This window comes from Aedes aegypti, chromosome 1, assembly GCF_002204515.2.
Source record: "Aedes aegypti strain LVP_AGWG chromosome 1, AaegL5.0 Primary Assembly, whole genome shotgun sequence".
Classification (NCBI taxonomy): Eukaryota; Metazoa; Arthropoda; class Insecta; order Diptera; family Culicidae; genus Aedes; species Aedes aegypti.
The window spans coordinates 268,633,982-268,654,148 of NC_035107.1; the positions used below are offsets into that span (position 1 = coordinate 268,633,982).

The 20,167-nt window shown below is 40.7% G+C and overlaps 2 protein-coding genes across 2 annotated transcripts; one reads left to right on the forward strand and one right to left on the reverse strand.

The window, feature by feature from the left end:
• Window positions 1-5,117: 5,117 nt before the first annotated feature.
• Window positions 5,118-7,001, reverse strand: LOC5566960 (odorant receptor 49b). The gene is made up of 5 exons (XM_001651323.2): window positions 6,478-7,001; window positions 6,069-6,420; window positions 5,910-6,011; window positions 5,491-5,646; window positions 5,118-5,429 (listed from the first exon to the last, which is right to left on the reverse strand). Exons 1-5 carry the CDS (start codon window positions 6,993-6,995, stop codon window positions 5,370-5,372), a joined length of 1,188 nt encoding a protein of 395 aa, XP_001651373.2. The 5' UTR covers window positions 6,996-7,001; the 3' UTR covers window positions 5,118-5,369.
• An 8,649-nt stretch (window positions 7,002-15,650) lies between these two features.
• On the forward strand, window positions 15,651-17,402 carry LOC5573330 (odorant receptor 9a). The gene is made up of 5 exons (XM_001654500.3): window positions 15,651-16,167; window positions 16,224-16,575; window positions 16,636-16,737; window positions 16,859-17,014; window positions 17,080-17,402. Exons 1-5 carry the CDS (start codon window positions 15,656-15,658, stop codon window positions 17,134-17,136), a joined length of 1,179 nt encoding a protein of 392 aa, XP_001654550.3. The 5' UTR covers window positions 15,651-15,655; the 3' UTR covers window positions 17,137-17,402.
• Window positions 17,403-20,167: the final 2,765 nt, after the last annotated feature.

Consider the following 20,167-nt stretch of genomic DNA (forward strand, 5'->3'; position numbering starts at 1 on the left):
TACATCAGGCATTCTTGATGGATCCGTACGCCACAGGAATCTTTGAGAATGCCTGTCCGCAGGGCGAATCGAGATTTGGTGGAACATTTCTCTTATGTCAGACGAAACTCCCACTTTGAATTGCCGGAAACGCATTAGCACCGCAGGTAACATCGTAAGCTGATCCGGTCCCTTAAGCAGATACGAATTGAAAGATGTTCCATCCACCTGCGCGCGACCGTCCCAGATCAGTCTAACTTTCGCTTTCCTTGGATTGGATACTGCACCAAGTGGCAAGTATCATACCCGCCGTGGATCTGCTTGGACGAGTTCTTCAGGCGTAGCACGATGTGCATATCCTTTTGATTCATATTCTGTCAGCTGTTTCTGCAGATTATCACGTAATGATGGATTTCGGCTCATGCGGTTTTCTAGGCATTCCAGACGCTTGAGCGCCATACTGTAACTCTCCGGGAACTCTACATGCTCTGTTCTCCATAAGAGTCCTGTCTCGAAGCGATTTCCTATGCGCACAGTAGTTTGCTCCAGGATACACAGAGCCCGTTCTTCATCCTTCGAGTAGTTGATCACTTCACTTTTCGCTCCGCTGTCTTCTAAAGCAAAATAACTTTTCACAGTATTGTGCACATTTGAATCCAGTTCTCCGTTACATCCGCAGTAATGACAGTTGAACGAAAGTGGCTGGCAGTCCGATCCTTCTCCTCCATAAATACGCCAACCTAACTTTGTTTTTGCGGCAACGGGTTCTTGGCGCAGCCCTTCTCTCACTCGTAGTGGAAGCATAACACTCAGGTTGTTCACTCCAATCAGCAATCGTGGGGTTGCTTCGTAATAGCTTGACGCCGGAATTCCTCTCAAATGCTCGTATCTTGCAGCCAGTTTCTCCAGAGACAACGATTGCTGAGGCAAAGCAAATTCCTCAACCGTGCGTACGTCGATCAACTCATACTTCTTTTTATTATCCTTTGCAGAAATACTGAACTTGACCTGCCGAGAGACGTCCTCCAGCCGTGAAACATTACCTGTCCACAACAGACAAAGTGGTCGCAAATCTCCGTCAACAACAAGTTGTTTTGCCAAACTGTCCTCGATCAGCGTCATAGACGAGCCATCGTCCATGAACGCGTAGGTATCAACCGATGTCTCAGGGCCGTGTAGCGTGACAGGGACAATGCGGAAAAGCACCGAGCTTTTGGATTGGCGATGAGAATGGTTGTCCGCTTGCGTGACTGTGTTGGGTTGCACCGAATGCAGAAGAGGATGATGACGGTATTGGCATCCGTTAAGTCCACAGCGATTAGTGCTTCTGCAGCTTCTCCTACCATGATCGTTAAGACACGTTCGTCAAAGTCCTCTCTCCTGAATCAACTTCCATCTCTCGTCAACGGAACACTGTTTGAAGTCACTGCATTCAACAATCCGATGATCAGGCTGCCGGCACGCATTACACAATTTGTGTTGTTCCTGTTCGCTTTCTACATCACCAACATGTGTGTTTAGGATTCCGCGCTGCTTCGGATTGGACTTTTCAGTTACATCACCTTTGGCACTTGAACTTGCGTACACGGTCACTTTACTCACCGACAGGACGACATCAGACATGAAGTTCGCAAAAATTTTCAAATTAACTTCTGGATACTGTCGGAGATAAGTGCCCCACTGTATTTTGACATGACCGGGCAATTTGCCCACAAGCTCCGAAAGAAGTGAAGGGTTGGACAGGTGCGCGTGCTGACCAGCCGCCTCCAAATGGTCACACAGGCTCTGTATGGCCATTCCGAAATCAATCAAGGTTTCGAGCTTTTCGATTCGGGGAGCTGGCACTAATCTAACTTTTTCAAGAAGAGCGTTGATTAATATTTCAGGCCTTCCGTAAAGCAAATACAAAGTATCGATCACATACGGTACTGACTCGGGAAGAAGCAATCGACTCTGTACCGCAGTGTATGCTTGACCTTTTATAGACCGCTGCAGTCGAGCCAAGTTTTCGGTATTCGTATATCCACAAGCTAGCGTAGAATTTTTGAAGCTGCTTATGAAGACAGGCCATTCTGTCGGATTGCCAGAGAACAAGGGCAGACCACGAGGCATTACTTGCCTCGCGGCTAACTGCGAGGGGGTCAGTACGAACTCAGACAGATTCGTATCTTGAGCATTCAGAGTAGTAGGAATGCTACGAATTGGTTGCGTCATATTATTACCTTGAGGCTCGAATTGAGGCTGCCAAGCTTGCCTGGTAGGAGGTTTGTTCGAGTGAACGAACTTCTTATGAAGGAAATCTAACGATGATGGGATTGCTTCCACTGGGTTAGGACATGACAATCCAACATCTCCCAATCGTTTGCAAAGGAGGTTCATATCGACACTCTGTTGAGTGTGCTCATCGTGAATTGGATCATTGAGTGATTTACCTGGTGCCAGTGAGGGGGATACCGGAAGATGGGTACATACGTTCTGGTTGTCGCTCTCATTACCGCCGAAAACTAGCCTTCTCGGTTTAGGAGTCGGTTTGTGCCCCTTAGTAGTCGCGTCGTCATCCAAAGAATTGGGGCCTTCCAGTTGACTCGGTTTGAGCTGGTTCGATGCCATGTTGCTTGTCGGATTATTCGCGATCGCTTGACCAAGGTTGCGTGACGTATACTTCCTCATCAATGGTTGGTTGGCTCGACCAACAGCTCCTCCTGCTTGATAATCCGCACACGTATTAATCCACAGCCTCACCTTGTCAAAGTTTTCTCGCTCACCCATTATGCTGCTGATTCCGGATCCAGCACTGTTAATTGAATCATCCAGCTCGTGTTCGAGTAGCTTGTATTTCTCATCCAGGAATTTCCGCTTTAGAGCGTATTGTTCTTCCAACTTGCGCAGTTGCAAGTCCAAACGGGAGGACCTGGACGCGACCGAGAGTGATGGCGACCGCAAGCTTCTAAGCTCCTGAAGACACTTCTGACAAATCCATGGTCGATTTTCTACGGATTGTGAAACTCCGGCGCATGACATATGCCACCAGGCATCGAATTGGTCACATTGCACGAGATTGTCAGCACTGTCCAATCGATCGCAGTTCACACAGTTCGATTCTGGGGCCGGTGTTTCTCCACAACTGCCGTTCATGTTTGATCGATTAATCTAAAAGTTTGTTCCGACAACCGAGGCGTGGGAGGAGAACCGATTTCTTTTAGCCATGAACAAACACAGATTGTTGTGATCACGTAACGCTTTTAGCTGTAATTGAAGTTGTTTTTTAGTATTGTTTACAGTTGAATTGTCTGTTTTATCTTACATTAATCGGTTTGGAAATGCTCTTATTGATTCTGCGAGAATCTTCCGTCTCCTACACCTATTTCTAAAAAGGCAGACATTTCTCAGGTTAGGTTTTACTCTGCGGGCTTACATTTCCCATTTAGTGAAACTTACGGTTTCGGTTTTCCCGTTCAGTGATAAATTAGCAATCGATTATCGACTATTTGATGAAATCGATAGGAATATAACAAATTTAAACTTTTAGTTTTTCAAATCTGCAGGTAACAACTAATTTTAGGGCCTTTTCTATTTTTCACCGCCTAACGTGGTTTTGCTTCGAAAAACTGAATGGACGGAAATGAATCTTGTCACTTTTTCCTCTATGGACCAATGCACGAGTTCACTAATTTGACGTTTGAGCGGTGCCGAATTCACTCGTTGCCATGGCCACGTAAATAACACGGCACCGCTCAAACGTCAAATAGTGAACTCGTGCATTAGTCCATTTGAAAGCATTGCAGGGTCGACAACTTTGACATCAGTCAGCGTGCGCTGCATGAGCCCCTTCTGCGCCTTCACCCATGAGCGTCGCAGCCCGCTCAGTGCTGCCAGCAACACCCAGTGTTAAAACTATAAGCCCTGCGGCATTTTTATCGAAAAAGTGAATGTCAAACATGATCACAAGTGTCAAGGTTCATATCTGGAACCATTTTTAAAATTGAAGTTTAAAAATGTTATAGCTGTTATTTGAGCTAGAAAAATTGCTAAAGTAATTGCAAGAACGTGATTTTTCGTATTATTAAATAAATACAAGAATTCATTAAACATTTTAGGACTCAATTTGCATTTTTGAAGGCAGTAGCATAGCTAGAGGGGTGCGGTCCACACCGGGTTGCAGATTCTTACAGGCTCCGGAATCATGATGAAAATGTCTCATAGCAATATATATCTGAATGAGACCTGAATTGGTAATAAGTAGAGGCCCCTATTTTCAACACATCATACACACCAAAAAAAATCTTAGGTTTACACGTAACGTAATTTTAGCCTCAATCACGCAAAGCCATTTCTTAAGTACTATTTAATGATAAAACCTATAAACACATCTACATTGTTACCAAAATCCTTAATATTGAACGCGAAACGTCTACTCTAGGAGAATGTTGCATGCAAAACGGCTCGGTTTACATGATTTTCACGCTGAAAATTCAATAATAAATAATGTACATGACATGACAAGCCGTCGATCCATCCATGTGCATTATTTTTGACAGCGTAGAATCATGTAAACCGAGCATTCTTGTTTGCGATTTCACTTTCAAGATGCAAGAAAGCATGCAATATTGGCGAATGTAAGATCATGAAATGGTTCAGTTTCACTCAAGATTGCAAGCATTTTCGAATGCAATGAGACAGTATACATTAATTATCGTTGAGTGTTCAGTTGCAACTCCTTTTACATGATTATCATAAAAAAATACGTGCCATGTAAATTTGAGATTTTTTTGCTGTGTATGGCGGTGAAGCATGAATCACGAGCTCGCCCAACTTTACGGCGAACCCAGTATTCAGATGGAGGCCAGCAACCCTGCAAAGATGGTGTTTGCCTCAGATCCGGTTGGTACAAGAAGGCGTTGAGTGCAGCGAGCAAGTGAGCCTATCAAGTGCACATCGATTTGGTGAGCGTTGGGCAGAACCGAGGATGGAGAGATGCGGCCACGAGCCGAGCATTGGGGAGTGAAATTGTTGTTCAATGTTATATGTTTAAATGTTAATTAGGAATGCTCTAACACTGAGCTTAGAGGTAGACTCTGTCTAAGTTGGAGGCGCTATGCAAAAACAAAATATAACTGTGCAAAATTTTAGCTTTAGGTATCGGTGAAGCTATATTTCTGCGCACTTTGTTTAAAGTTTACATAGAATCATTGCTTGTTTTGTGCAGAATTCACCTGGGGTTGAACTACAGACCTAGTAATTACTCAGGATCTCTAGCCTGGACAAAGCTAAACTTCTTTCGGTGGTTTGCATCGCTTGAAAGAGGTAATTCATCACTATTTCATCAACTGGGTTTATTGTTCCTTTACTTTCACATAACTGCTTCATCGTCATCGTAGAACTGAAACAATTCACTTATCTCCATAGAATTGCTGCATTATCGTGAAAAATGAAAATGCGGATTTCATAGCCTGTTAAATAAATATAAATAATATTATATACTTTCATTCATATCTCACAAAGAGTACATACTTCCGCAAAAGTGGATCTGTTAACATAGAAGAATTTGACGGCAGTGATACCCACCGGACGGTCCGCTCTCATTTTCATGAACAGTAGCAAACGCCTTTCGGCAGCCATTCGGTTGTACCATTGCGTTTTATAGATAGCAACGGACACCCGAGCGCTCTGCAACGTAAATTTGAAAGAACTGTTCAACCGAACCGTACCAAAATCGGATTTAGTGCGGCCAATTTGAATGGTTACTGAGTTAGCAAGGCGGCATCCACAAATTAAGTAACGCTCTAGGGGGAGGGGGGAGTAGGCTCAAGCGTTACGGCTCATACAAAAAAATTAATATTTTCATACAAAAAGCGTTACGGAGGGGGGGGGGGTCAAAAATTTCAAATTTTAGCGTTACGTAATAAATGGACGCTGCCCAAGTTGTCTACCTCTTCCATGAGTTCAGCTCCCAGCATCGAAAATGAAAAGATTAAAAATACAACATACTGCAGTACAAATATCATCGACGCAACTACTACCACATCATTGACCTGCAGAAAATAACTAAGTTCAAAATCATATCAGATACTTCACTTTGAATATCCTACCATACTGATGAAGAACAGCAGATAACACGTTTGTGCTATGCAAGCGCAATACCATAGAGCAAGCAGCGGACTTAAAACTTTTTCCATGCAACGAGCAGATCGGAAGCAAACCTCATGTATGGAAACAATGAATGCCAGCCGTTCTTTGAACTGCTTTGGATCTTTGTATTGATCCAGTCGGGCTATTTCCAGGTGGACTATTTTGAAAAGACTGGATATGTGATGCAGAAGATTCCAAAAGAGACATTCTTGAGCTGAAATTGATCCCAGCATCAGGTATTCAATAATTAGTGACACGATTGTTACCGGCAGCCATATCCAATAGTTCACGGTATGGCCGAACAGTACATAACTGAAAGAAATGAAGAGATTGGATAAAGTATAAGATGAATACATCGAGGTGACTCACTCTGCATCCATTACCGCGGATGGTAATTGGATTATCTCATTGGACGTACAATACTTAAAAGTGGTTAAAGCAGCAGAAAGAAATCCGTACAAACCAGCTTGAACAAATACGATGGATACGTAGAACTTGACGATGTAGTCGGCTGATTTGAGTAGATGCCGCAAAATTTTCTGGACGTCTTCATAGGGGCTGTTTTTGAATTTGGATATTGCGTTTTGAAGATCAGCGAAACACTCTTGAACACTCTGGCGATTAATCATATGGATGAGGCACCGAAGCACAATTACAGACATGGAGAACACTTCGAGTATCGGCTTGAGAAGATCCTGCAGCATTTTTTCCCCTCGTACGATGTACATGTACCCCGGTAGTATGTACCAGAACAACAGACAGAGAATTAGGAACACAGTTTGCCAACAGGGCTTGTCCAGGTTGGCGTCGTGCCAAAGTCCAAGCCACTTGCACAGCTTCAACGAGGCGGACATCAGCCGGAACGGAGGTTGTGAATTAGTATTCATCGTCACTGAATTGCGAAGAATAGTCACAATGACACGAGCATGGGCTATTTAATGATTTGACTTAGGACTGTAAATTAGGGATTCCGTGTAATCGATGTGACATGAAAAGTGGAAATCAATCATGTGGATTGGAAAATGTTTCCTTGAAATGGCGCTTTTTCCGCGGAGAATTCTACGATATCTGCGGATTCCAGAAAACTCAGACAGACTTTTGACAGATCAATTTCAATTCAAAGATATTAAATTTACTCATGAAGCTCGTGCCGCGAGCTGAAATGTACAGGGATAAAGATGGGAGCATCTTGACGAACGGACGCGAAGTGATCGAAAGGTGGAAACAGCATTACGATGAACATCTGAGTGGCACGGAGAACACAGGTACACAAGGCCAGGACAGCGAAGGTGATGGCTACGTCAGCACATCGAATAGCGGAAACCAACCAGCTCCCACGAAGTTAAGGACGCCATTCAACAGTTGACGAACGATAAGGCCGCTGGCAGGGATAGGATCTTAGCCGAACTCATCGAGATGACCCCGGAGAGATTGGCCGCTTGTCTGCATCAGCTGATAGTCAGAGTCTGGGAAACGGAACAGCTACAGGAGGAGTGGAATCAAGGCGCTATATGCCCTGTCTACACATTCAAACAGAGTGTGAGAGTTCGGTAAATAAAATCACCGAGTTTGATCTGTAATTTACTACATTACAGATGTTTCGGTAATCAAGTAGCTTTTGACAGCAAAACTACCGAATTTTGGAAAATTGTCGCGAATCTGTCAAAATTTTTACTGAGCCGTCTGTGATTCGCCAGCATTACCGACAACGGTGAAACATTTAACCTCATCTGTTAATCAATCCGTTAATTTACCGAAATCGGTAAATCTGCAAATTGGCAACACCATTTCATGTGTGTTAATGTTTTCTGGTGGACCTTTGGAAGCTGCAAACATTTTGTGGAAAAACTATTAGGATGAAGGTAAGCATAATAGTTTTTGAATGTTTTATAAAATAATAAACAAAATTATTTGCAGTACGCTGCTAGGAACCACCACGTACAAGCAGCTTTCCGTTTTGTCCACCCGCATTAGTAGCAACGCAAGCAGCTATCACCAACAACAACGACGGCCCGATATACAATCTTGCTTCACACTAAGCTCTTACGGTGAATTTCACCGTAATCTCAACAGCTGAACAGTTCGGTGAAATAAATCACCGTAACTTCGTCGGAATTTAACGGATTCCGGTGATTTTTTACCGAATACTATAAAAATTTACCGTACTCCGTTAATTTATTTTACCGAATTGTTCAGCCGTTGAAACTTCACAGGAATCCGTAAAATAATTTAAGTGTGTTGGTTCTCGATCTATCGGCTTCGTAAAGCAGCTTAAACGCGAATAAATATCGTACAATCATGACGATCAAATAAAACCTATAAGAATATTGTGATATTTTGTCTTTTTGTGTGGTGCTGATGAGATGCAGGAGGAAAAACAACCGGGGGTCATGGATTACAATTTTTCGGTAAAAATTACCGAGCATTCGGTAGTTTTGACAGCTGCGCTCAAAACATCAAATTACCGAAATTCGGTAATCGGCACGTTTACCGAACTGATTACCGACCGTTCAGCTGTTGAGATTTCGATAAATAGATTACCGACTTCGGTGATTTGAGCTATAGCTTACACTTATAAGTGTGTACAAAAAGGGCGACAAACCGAAATGTGAAAATAATCGTGCGATCTCTATCCTAAACGCTGCCTGCAAAGTGCTATCCCAGATTATCTTCCGTCGTCTAACACCTATAGCACAGACAAACAGACGTAACACTGAAGAAATTTCCATCGACCACTCATTTAACGATCATTTCAAATTCGCTATGTTACATATCTCACAACCAGAGGCGCGCACATCGTTTTTCTTCACATTTGACGTTTCACACTACCGCCATCTGCCGGTCTTGTTGCACGAAACACCTTTTCGTGCAACATGCTCACCAGATGATGATGGTGTAAACTGGGCGATGGATTTTGAAGAAATTTGTTCTAAGTGTTACGTCTGTTTGTCTGTGCCTATAGCAAATGAATTCGTGGGAACTTATCAAGAAGGGTTCATCGACGGCTGCTCGACATCGAACCACATCTTTTCCGTGTGGTGAATCCTTCAGAAATGCCATGACAATCCGATCCTCACGATAGTATTGACCGTGTAGAGCTATGAAAGCTCATGGACGAGAACAGCTTTCCCGGTGTGCAAAACTACATAAAGGATCTCGGCGAACACTCCAGTTCGTTCGAGTCTCGCCGGGGACTACAACAAGGCGATGGACTTTCGTGCCTGCTGTTCAATTCGAAGTACGATTTTCACTATTTCCAGACAATTTTTTCGCTTCGCGGACGACATAAATATTATTGGAAGGAACCCGCCTGAAATGCGAAGAAACAAGAGTCAGACTGGTGGTGAGTGCAAAAAATTGGGGTGGGTAATGTCTGTTACATTACCGCGGGGTTGACGTAGGACTACTATGGACACAAGTTCGATTAATGAGGTCCTAAAATTTTTAATGAAATCTTGTTTTTATTTAATCAGACGAAATAGTATGTTCTTGCAACCACTTTAGCAATTTTTCCTGTTCAAATAACGGTTATATCACATTTAAAATAAAATTTCAAAAATAGGTTCAAATTTGAACCTTGACACTTTAGATCAGGGATTCTCAACCGGTGGTCCGCGGACCCCTAGGGGGCCGTGACTAGCTCTCAGGGGGTCCGTGAAGCCATTAAGAATAAGTGTCGTTTCTCTTGATATGAGGAATCTATTCCTAATATATTAGGCGCCATCTACAAATTACGTAACTCTCTAGGGGGAGAGGCTCAAACGTTATGGCTCATACAAAAACTTGAAATTTTTCATACAAAAAGCGTTACGGACGAGGGTATTAAATTTCGAATTTTAGCATTACGTGATAAATGAACGCTGTCTTATTACCCAGTTACAAATTTTGCGTCTTTCAAATATTTTTAAGTCGTAACCTTTTATGTTTCTTTCAATTGTGATAATACTGGAAAGTTACCTTCAATGTCATTCTGTCGGCTTACATAGCAAGCCAGAGATGATTACTTAACGCTGATAGGATCCAGTTCAATTCAATGTGATCTTGAAAATAGTGTATTCTTGGCCGATTTTGCCAGCTTCCTGGCAAGATCCTCCAAAAATTTCTCAGAACTTTGTTGGTTATTGGAAGTAGTGAACAAAGCAAGTTTTTAACAGCTTTTACAAATACCATTCGCGGAAGTCTTGTGAATCTTTCATTAAATTTTCAAGTAAAATTTTTGATCAATTTTTGACGTAAATATCTTTGGTAGATTTCTGTGAAGATTCCTAACGGATATCTGACAAAGCTTCCAAAGATTTTCTGGCGAAACTTTTGACAAATTCTCTCCACAGCAGAATAAAGCAGAGCATAGAAGCCCATTTGCAAGACTCTTAAGCTCTTAAGCCGATGAAATCTTCAATTGGGTCCTAAAATTTAAAAAAAAAACTTATTTTATTTAAGTAGATGAAAAAACCGAATTTAGTACTATACCATTTAATTCCACTAGAGTTTGTATCCTTTGACAGATATGCGTATTTCGACCTCAACTGTAAGGCCGTCTTCAGTGTCGTGTACTAGACTCGACTTTATTTATATTATTTTATTTTAATTAAATCACGGTAGGGTGTGCTCTTGTTACTATTTTGACAAATTTTCCCGCGCAAATAACAGCTTTATCATATTTAAACTTGAATCAAATAAATGGGTTCAAATTTGAACCTTGACAATTTTAATCATGTTTGACGTTCGCTTAGTTAACAAACACGCCACAGGGGCTCAAGTTTTTAACACTGGGGTTGTTCCTATCTGACATTTCAGAAGGGACAGGGAAAACAAAATACAGTGACCCCACGCAGTTGAATAACCCACAATTTATGAATCAGCTGATTTCAAAAGACAAAATTATTGTCAAACTTGTCACAATACATCACAGAATTACTTTTACACTTAATTTCTTATCAGTTAAAATAATTCTGTGATGTTTTGTGACAAGTTTGATAATAATTTTGTCTCTTGGAGTCTGCTGATTCATTAATTGTGGGTGATTCAACTGCGTGGGGTCACTGTACACCCAAAATTTAAGTATAAACCAAGGGGTGTGTCAAAATCTCAATAATCAGGAAAAAGGGTTTTTTGACCGTAAACCAACGAAATGCATTTAAATATTGAGTAAATATGTGTTTCTAGCCTAAACATAAGCGTTTGGTACTAAAATTGGGACAGGGCTTTAGGACTCTATTGGCTCCTGGGAATATACTTGTTGAGAAAACGAACGAAACGTTTTAATTGCAAAGTTTCAGCCAAGAAAAAAATAACCATCTTAAAGTGAATCGTTGTTGTCCCAAGTTTTTCTTTACTATATTCTTAAACCGGACATAAATGCGATTTACTGCAGAGTTTTAGACCTTCGGATGGATAAAAATCCACAATGTTAAAGTGAAAGATGAAGGTTTCCCTGCATTATTTTTGTTGGATTTAGTCAACATTGTTTATGGAGGTTCCTTATCATACTTTTGAAAAGATGCTAGTAGTCAGAAATCTACATTCCTGGCTCAAATATAAGTAAACTCCTCCAAAGGACCATAGCAGGATTCTTGCATTTGGTTGATTGCATTTGATTTCAAGAAAATTCACCTTTAAGGGTCCGCGAGACGTTTATAAAGCTTCAAAGGGGGTCGCAGCACCGAAAAGGTTGAGAACCACTGCTTTAGATCATGTTTGACATTCACTGAGTTGGCAAAAATGCCACAGGGGCTCATCTTTTTAACATTGGGGTTGTTCCTATTTGTCATTTCGGAAAGAACACGGAAAACAAAATACACCCAAAATTTGAGTTTAAACCAAAGGGTGTGACAAAATCTCAGAAATCTGAAAAAAATATGTTTTGGACGTAAACCAACGAAAATCATTCAAAAATTGAGTAAACATGTGATTCTGGCCTAAACTTAATCGTTTGGTACTAGAATTAGGACAGGGCTTTAGGATTCATTCTGGGTTAGACTCTTACAACAGTGCGGTAGCCTTTTGCAGATGATAGGATGTTTGATGATAGTTGATAGGTGCTGTGATTGTGAGTATTCAATGGGTTACATGCGTGGACTGATTCGCTACTCGTCACATAATAACGCACATACATCATTTTGTTCGGAAGCTTTTTCAGAATTTTGGATTTCAAAGTAAAATACTTTGAAAAATCAGTGGGGGTTGTGTTCAAGACACTACCGCATGACGTTAACTACGCCATGTGGTTTGCTGCATTGCCATCGTCATTATGCATAACCGGTACCAAATATTTTTTTTCCAAAATAGTTCTCAATTTTAAGAAATAATTCATTAGATGGATAGATTCATTAGAATACATTAGATACGCCAAACAAATATTTTCCGCGTTACCTTTTAGCGGTTTTTCGTGCATAGAAACTAGCGCATGTGGAGAGTAGTTAATCAGGACATGTATGTAACCCATTGTTATAATTGCAACCTTCTTAAGTTATAATTCAGAATAAAAAGGGTTTGTGAATTCAGGAACAGTGAGGAGCTCTCCGTTCGGAGAAGTGCCACGGTTATTGATATCGTCTTCGCCATCGTAAATTTCAATTTGCCCTATTGTCGATTCTTTCTCTTCTTCTTGGCATAACGTCATCACTGGGACAGAGTCTGCTTCTCAGCTTAGTATTCAACGAGCACTTCCACAGTTATTAACTGAGAGCTTTCTTTACCAAAGTTGCCATTTCCGCATTCGTATATCGTGACAGGTACGATGAGACGTCAAGGTCAGAGACAGGGATGCCAAGTCAATTTTTCCAAAATCTGGAAGATTTTGAAAATTTGTCTGGAAAAGTCTGGATCGCTTATGTCGTTTATAGAGAACCTTACAAATTATTTACAAAATCTTAAAAAATCACTTCAAATCTTATCTGGATCTTCCAGATTTTTGTAAAATGGGACCTCAAAAATCTGGAATATTCCAGACACATCTGGAAGGTTGGCAACGCTGGTCAGATAAGTCACTCGCCACACCGTAACGCACATGCGCTAGTGTCTATGCACAAAAAATCGCTAAAAGGCAACGCGGAAAATTTTTGTATGGCGAAATGCATCTAACGAATTATTTCTCAATATTTGAAGCTATTTTAGAAAAAATATTTAGTACCGGTTATGCGTAGTGATGGTGACTATCACACCTAGGGTGATGTGCTAGTATCTATCGTATTAAGCATTGATCAGTGAGAACTCAGTTAGGGTGAAACTCAAAATTCACTACGTACTTCAGGATAAGTGGGTCTAAATCTGTCGCTGAACGTGGCAAAAATGGAAAATGGGCGCTTCTCCGGAAGGTGCGTTTTCTTTCAAGGGTTAAATGGATAATGTTAGGGACCGTTCAAATATTACATAACGCAACAGGGGGAGGGAGGGGGTCTTACATAGTGTTACGGTCCATATAAAAATTTAAAATTTTCCATACAAAAGCTGTTACGTGGGGGTGGGTGGGTGTCTAAAATTGACAAATTTGCGTTACGTAATATTTGAATGAACCCTTAATGATGCTGATACAAACCGATGCCAAACAATTCTTTCTCAAAACGACTATAGTATTGTACAATAACATTTTGATAAACCTTGATCTGTTTTTGGAAATAATGCAAAGAAAATGCATCTTACCGTATTCTCAATCCGTCGTATCGTTTTCAACTCCGTCGCAATCAGTTTCCAGATTCGTCTCACAACTTACGGCTCACTGTGTGTATTGAGTGGTTAAAACACAAAATATCAACGCTGTAATAAAATGTTTTACTAGAATATATAGATCTACGGGCATCTCCCTCCATTCCTTCAGTATGATGGCATATACTAATTTCCTTTAAAATTAATTGTTCGTCATCAAAATTCAGCCCGAATAAATGAACACAATTCCTTTTGACTGTACAATTATGGCATTTGCTCACAGTACAACGAAAACAACACAATCAAAGGAATCGTATTTTTACGTCGAGCGTCGCGCACACATTGATGCACACAAGCTTTTTTTTTCTCAGTACGACGGATTGAACATTGTTTACATTCTCAATTATACGCGGCGGTTGGGGAAATTTCGTAAAATTTGGTGATTTATTGAAGTTTTACGGCGTGTGATTGGAATGAAATCCTTCAGTGAAGAAGTACGAAGATTTTCCATAGTTAAAATAAGTGCCCGGCGAAGTAAGTCACCCACGGGAGCGGGAAGAAACTTTTGTTGGAAAGTGGTGTGGCTCAGTCGATCGCTAAGCATTTCTCTCAAATCGTGTTCGTCCATGCGATTTCGGTGAAAAAGTGAAAAGTGGATAATTGAACTGAAGTTATTTACCAAAATACAGTAGTTTTATTGCATTTTTGGTGTACAAGTGTACAAACCATAACAGCTTTCACAAAATTACACTTGGATAATGAATCTATGTTGCAGGTAGGTTTGAATATCCGCCGTAGTGGAACATTTAAAGTTTGATACGACGAATAGTAGCGCTTACGACGAAGAAGAACAAAACCCTACCAAATATTTTTTTCGATTGAAGCTTTCATTTACGAGATATTTGAAGTTAGATGCCTTTCTCCATACAAAATGAAACGGGAAAACTTCTGCTGATCAACTGTGGACAAGAGTAAAGCAGGTACTCTATTGTCAATGAACTACCTGCTTTGTTTATGCCCACAGTTGATCAGCAGAAGTTTTCTCGTTTAATTTTGTATGGGGAATGGCATCTGACTGGAAATATCTCGTAAATAAAAGCTTTAATCGAAAAAATAATAAATCGTTAGATGCATTTCCGCAAGCCGATCTGTTGCCTGCTTGACTGCACTACCGGAAAAACATTTGGCTCATCTCGAGTTCTATGAAAAATATGAGAAAATCAAAAAGTGAACGAAGTATTGATGCATAATTAATATGGTTTTATTTGTTAAGTATGCCAATAAGAGTCTATCCTGGTTATGCATATGGCATAATGAAAAAACAGTATAACCATAAATATATGTTAAAAGTGTTCGTTATCATCACAATAAATACTGAAAAAGTCTTCTTGACAAATTTTCAATAAACTACATGATGTTATATAAGTACAACGTTGCCCTTTCAGAGCCCCTCCTGGCTACATCACTGATCCATCGCTCGAAAGGCTTTGGGGTTTTTCATATTTCGACTTATAGAATCTAGCAAAAATAGCCCAGTTGAGAACCCCATGTAACACCATTGTGAACTTCCCTTGTAAGCTATTTTATCTCTTATTGGGGTGGTTTGTGTTGAGAATTATCTGGTGTGAAATACCTTAGTTTAGTATTCTTCAGCTCGGATACAACCATCCGATTGACCAGAAACAAGTGTTCAAGCAATTGGCGAATATGTTTTCATTTATGTTGCAAATTACATTTTGAGTAAATAATATCCCTTCAAAGGAAACAGTTCCTTTTCCTTTTAATCGATTTCCACTTTTCATGTCACACGAATTACAAGGAATTCCTTTTTTAAAATGCAAAGCCAAATGATTGACTATTTAAATCCCGTATTAACGTAACGATCATACGCAGGCCAGTGACGATGCAGCAAAAACCTCCGTTTCGGCTCATGTCCGCTTCGTTGAAGCTATGCAGATGGCTTGGACTTTGGCACGACGTCAATCTGGACAAGCCTTGCTGGCAAACCGTGTTTATCAGTTTCTGTCTGCTGTTTTGGTACATACTGCCAGGATGCCTGTATATCACACGAGGGGAAAGAATGCTCCAATATCTTCTGAAATCAATTCTAGAAGTTTTCTCCATGTGCGTTATTGTGCTTCGATGCGTTGTTCACATGATCAATCGCAAGACTGTCCAAAATTGCTTCGTTGAACTTCAAGATGCAATATCTACATTTGAAAACTCTCCCTATGAAGACGTCCGGCAAATGCTACGGCATCTACTTAAATCGGCCGACTACCTCGTGAAGATCTACGTATCCATCGTATTCATACAAGCCAGTATCTACGGATTGGTTCCCGCTATTTTAACGACATACCGGTACTGTAACTCCAATGAGACAATCCAATTACCTTCAGCGGTTATGGAGGCGGAGTGAGTCTACATGCATTTTTCGTCCGATACATTCACTAATCTTTTGAATCTCGTAGCTATGTACTGTTCGACCATTCGACCAATTACTGGATATGGTTGCTTGTAACAATCATATCACTTCTTGTTGAATACCTGTTGCTGGGAACTTTTTCATCGCAAGAGTGTCTTTTCTGGAATCTACTGCATCATGTGTCCAGTCTGCTCAAAGTAGTTCGCTTGGAAATAGCCCGACTTGATCAATACACCGATCCGAAGCAGTACACAGAACGACTGGCAAGTATTGTGTCCACGCATGAGGTATGCTACAGATGTGCTCGCAGTTTGGAGATCGTGCTAAGTCCGCTGCTTGCTGTATTGTACTGTACATGCATAACTCAAACATGCTACTTGCTGTTCGTCATCAGTATGGTAGGACGAAGCAATTGTGCAGCACGCAGAATGACTCTGAATTCTTCTTTTCTGTTGTAGATCGATGACTTAGTCGTCATTGCGTCGATGATATTCGTTCTGCAGTATATCGTATTTCTAATTTTCTCGTTCTCGATGTTGGGAGCTGAGCTCACGGAAGAGGTAGACAACTATTCAATATAGTATTCAATTCATGATACAGTGTATATGATACATAAAAAACAAATTCTTATGTGGTAACAGTTACTATAACTTATCGTTCTTTCTATCCAATAACACACAGAGCGCTCTGGTGTCCGAAGCAATCTATAATTCGAACTGGTACATGCGAATGCCTGCCGAAAGACGTTTGCTGTTGTTCATGAAAATGAGAGCGGACCGACCGGTGGGTATCACTGCCGCTAAATTCTTCTATGTTAATCGATCCACTTTTGCGGAGGTAAGCGCACTTCTTGGAAGATTGTTGAAAAAACAATTTGAAATTTCATCGTTATGTTTTCGCAGGCAATGAAAACAGCTTTTTCATTTTTCACGATAATGCAGCAGTTCTACGGAGAATAGAAGTTGGCTTTAGTTATACGGATTATGCGGCGATTCACTGGTCACGATTGCATCTCAACTAGTAAGTCAAAGGCTTACTGACAGCTATCAAAGAATCACGCATATGAAGAGAAAAACATCTTGGCGTATGCTGTATACATGTGTAGAAGCACCAAGACGGGTAGTTAAATACTTTAGAAATAAAGCGATCAAGGACGAGTAGCTATCCAAAATCGAGTGATGAATTGTCAGGTACACAAGAAAATAATCCAATATTAGAATATGTACACTAGCATAAATTATTATTGAAAGTTACTAATTAGCCGATGATGGTAAACCTTCGTCATCATCGATGTACGGTACCGACGCCCTCCTAGATTTAAACTACCATGTCTGAAACAACCCCGAAAGTCCCGAAAGACGTATCTGAAACAATCGAGAACCGAAACACATCTTGTTTCTAATATTTTAAATTCCAGATATTGATGCTTGAGCTTGAGTTGATTGGCCACCTGTGGTTGCTACTCTAGTATCGCCAGATCAGCTGCACTTACACAGGGAACCAACCAGATGACTGCATGGGACTAACAGACATCCTCAAAGTAAAAGTGCTGCTCTGCGGTGCAGACCAATGTGGAGGAAAGTAGAGGAATTGATGTTGCATTTTAAACTGGCCCACAGTAGATCGGATATACTCCTGCATTTACGCCGTAATAATGCTTTTTGGTTAGCATACTGCTTATGTATCAGGCGTAAGGCAAGGCGTGTTATAATTATGGCAGAATGCAAGCGTAGGGAAACGGTTTTTTGTCTCTCTCAAGTTCTAACAATTTATGTGTGATAGATTACGAGTGGAAGATAGAAGAACGTGAAAGATAAGACTACAAAGTACGAGGAAAGGGACGAGCCTGGGATTGAACCCATGACCTTCTGTGAATGAAGCGGAAGCGGTAGCCATTATACCACCAAACCCGTCTATTATTTCTCAGATTCTGACTTCCAGCTATTGCTGATAAATGAAAATAAATTAATGGCATCAGCTTCCCTGAAAGTGGTCCAGTGGTTTTCATTTCGTGCTCTGCGGAGCACTTGGTTCTCCGCGAAGACTTAACAGGTTATCCGGGACACTTCTAAAATCTCTATTGATGCTCTTGAATATCTCTACTTCCTGCTTGAAAAACACTATAACTATAAAAATGCCTACTAAACCAAGTCACGCCTTGAATATTCAAGAGCACAAATCTAGAGAACAGAATAAATGGCTGTGCATCTGCACTTCTCTTACGATTGTGGAGATCTGAGAGGTACTGCGACTTCCACTTCCTCCATAGCTGCTGGACGAAATGCTGAGTGCGTTGCCATTGCGACAGACGATTTTCCGGAACCTCTTGTAGGTCCGGCTCTGGCACGGCAGTGAAAGGTCTGCCAACTAGAAAGTGGCCTGGTGTGAGGGCCGTGAAGTCGGCGGGGTCGTTGCTGAGCGGTGTCAATGGTCTAGAGTTTAGGATCGCTGCAACTTGGTGAACTACGGTGTGTAGCTCGTCGTACGTCAATGTTCTGTCACCGATAGTCTTACGGAAGTGGCCTTTGAAGGATTTCATTGCCGCCTCCCACAATCCGCCGAAATTTGAAGAGCGAGGCGGGATGAATTTGAAGTCGATTCCATCTTCTAGTGCTGCATTGACCAGTGCGTCTTGCTGATGATTCAGCTGCCGACGAAGTATTTCGAGCTCCTTGTTCGCTCCTACGAAATTGGTCGCGTTGTCACACATGACCAGTTGTGGCTTACCACGGATTGCAACGAATCGTTTGAAGGCCGCCAAGAAAGCTTGAGTTGACAGGTCCCCGACGATCTCCATGTGAACGGCCTTGGTTGCCAAACGGACGAAAATGCATACAAAGGTTTTTATCGGTGCACTTCGTCGACCTGGATATCGGATGTAGAACGGTCCGCATAAGTCGATACCTACTTTCAGGAAAACAGCTTCGGGTGTAACCCGGACAGACGGTAAATCGACCATCAACTGTTCGTGGACCTTTGGTTTACTCCTGAAGCAGGGAACACAACGATGGATGGTCCTATGGGCGACGTCTCACAGTGGGACGAAACTGAAAATTGACGGTCAAAACCTCTTAGAGGCGTTTTAGCCCATAGGTGTCTTCGGGACATTGTTTTGAATTAGCATCCCGAGTAATAATAAAAAATAATATTCATATTAGACCCGAGCAAATATATTTTTTTGAATTTTTTTTTTGGGCGGTCATTACTTCAGCACAGTTTTAGTTCTTTTTATTTTCCACAGCTTTGCTGAACATACATGATATTTTTGACTTCGTTTTCACGGTTAAAGTTTTAAATTTAACCTATTTTACCATAAATATCAGTTTTTTGACCATTTCTATGCTCAATGTGCAATGTACGAACATGACATGTTCTACAACATTTTATGTATTACAAAAATACACAAATTTGCTGAATATACCAAAACTGTGAAATCTTCACATTCCAAGATATAATGAAATTATGTTAAAATTTATATTATTTTCGACCATTTTTCTAAGCAAGTTTCTTCTGAATCGGCATTTTTTGGCAGCCATATTTAGTATACTTTGATGCCTTATTATATCAGTTAAAGCCCCATGGCAACAGAATGATCGGGTCTCACAGGGCTTATTGATTTCAACAATTTTTTGAGAAGCATGGAATTTTATTTTGACATAAGATATATCTATAGTTTTTGACCTTTTGTACGCTCATAGTGCAATCAATAAACTTGGGATTTCTTATATCACAAATCTTAACAACTATGTCGAAGACATCTATATAAGCTGACAAGCTATCAAAAAACAATGTTTTATTAAAATAAATACTATTTTTGTGAATTTACTAGGTAGGTTTCTCATGTATCAACAATTTAGGATACAAGTTCACTTCGGCCGGCACAACGAAATGGTTGAAAATGGTAATGGTTGGAAAATGAAAGGAATTGTGTTTAACAGGCGAAATTATGCTTTACTCTCAATATTTTTTGCTTTTTATCATAAAATACAT

What these genes read in the sequence shown, in the direction of transcription:
- LOC5566960 (XM_001651323.2), bottom strand. Translation starts at nt 6,995, where the DNA reads ATGAATACTAATTCACAACCTCCGTTCCGGCTGATGTCCGCCTCGTTG. An exon ending in TGCTGTTCTTCATCAGTATG is followed by an intron (nt 6,012 to 6,068) that starts GTAGGATATTCA and finishes TATTTTCTGCAG; the next exon opens with GTCAATGATGTGGTAGTAGT. An exon ending in ACAGATCCACTTTTGCGGAA is followed by an intron (nt 5,430 to 5,490) that starts GTATGTACTCTT and finishes TTTATTTAACAG; the next exon opens with GCTATGAAATCCGCATTTTC.
- LOC5573330 (XM_001654500.3), top strand. Translation starts at nt 15,656, where the DNA reads ATGCAGCAAAAACCTCCGTTTCGGCTCATGTCCGCTTCGTTGAAGCTA. An exon ending in TGCTGTTCGTCATCAGTATG is followed by an intron (nt 16,576 to 16,635) that starts GTAGGACGAAGC and finishes TTTCTGTTGTAG; the next exon opens with ATCGATGACTTAGTCGTCAT. An exon ending in GAGCTGAGCTCACGGAAGAG is followed by an intron (nt 16,738 to 16,858) that starts GTAGACAACTAT and finishes AATAACACACAG; the next exon opens with AGCGCTCTGGTGTCCGAAGC.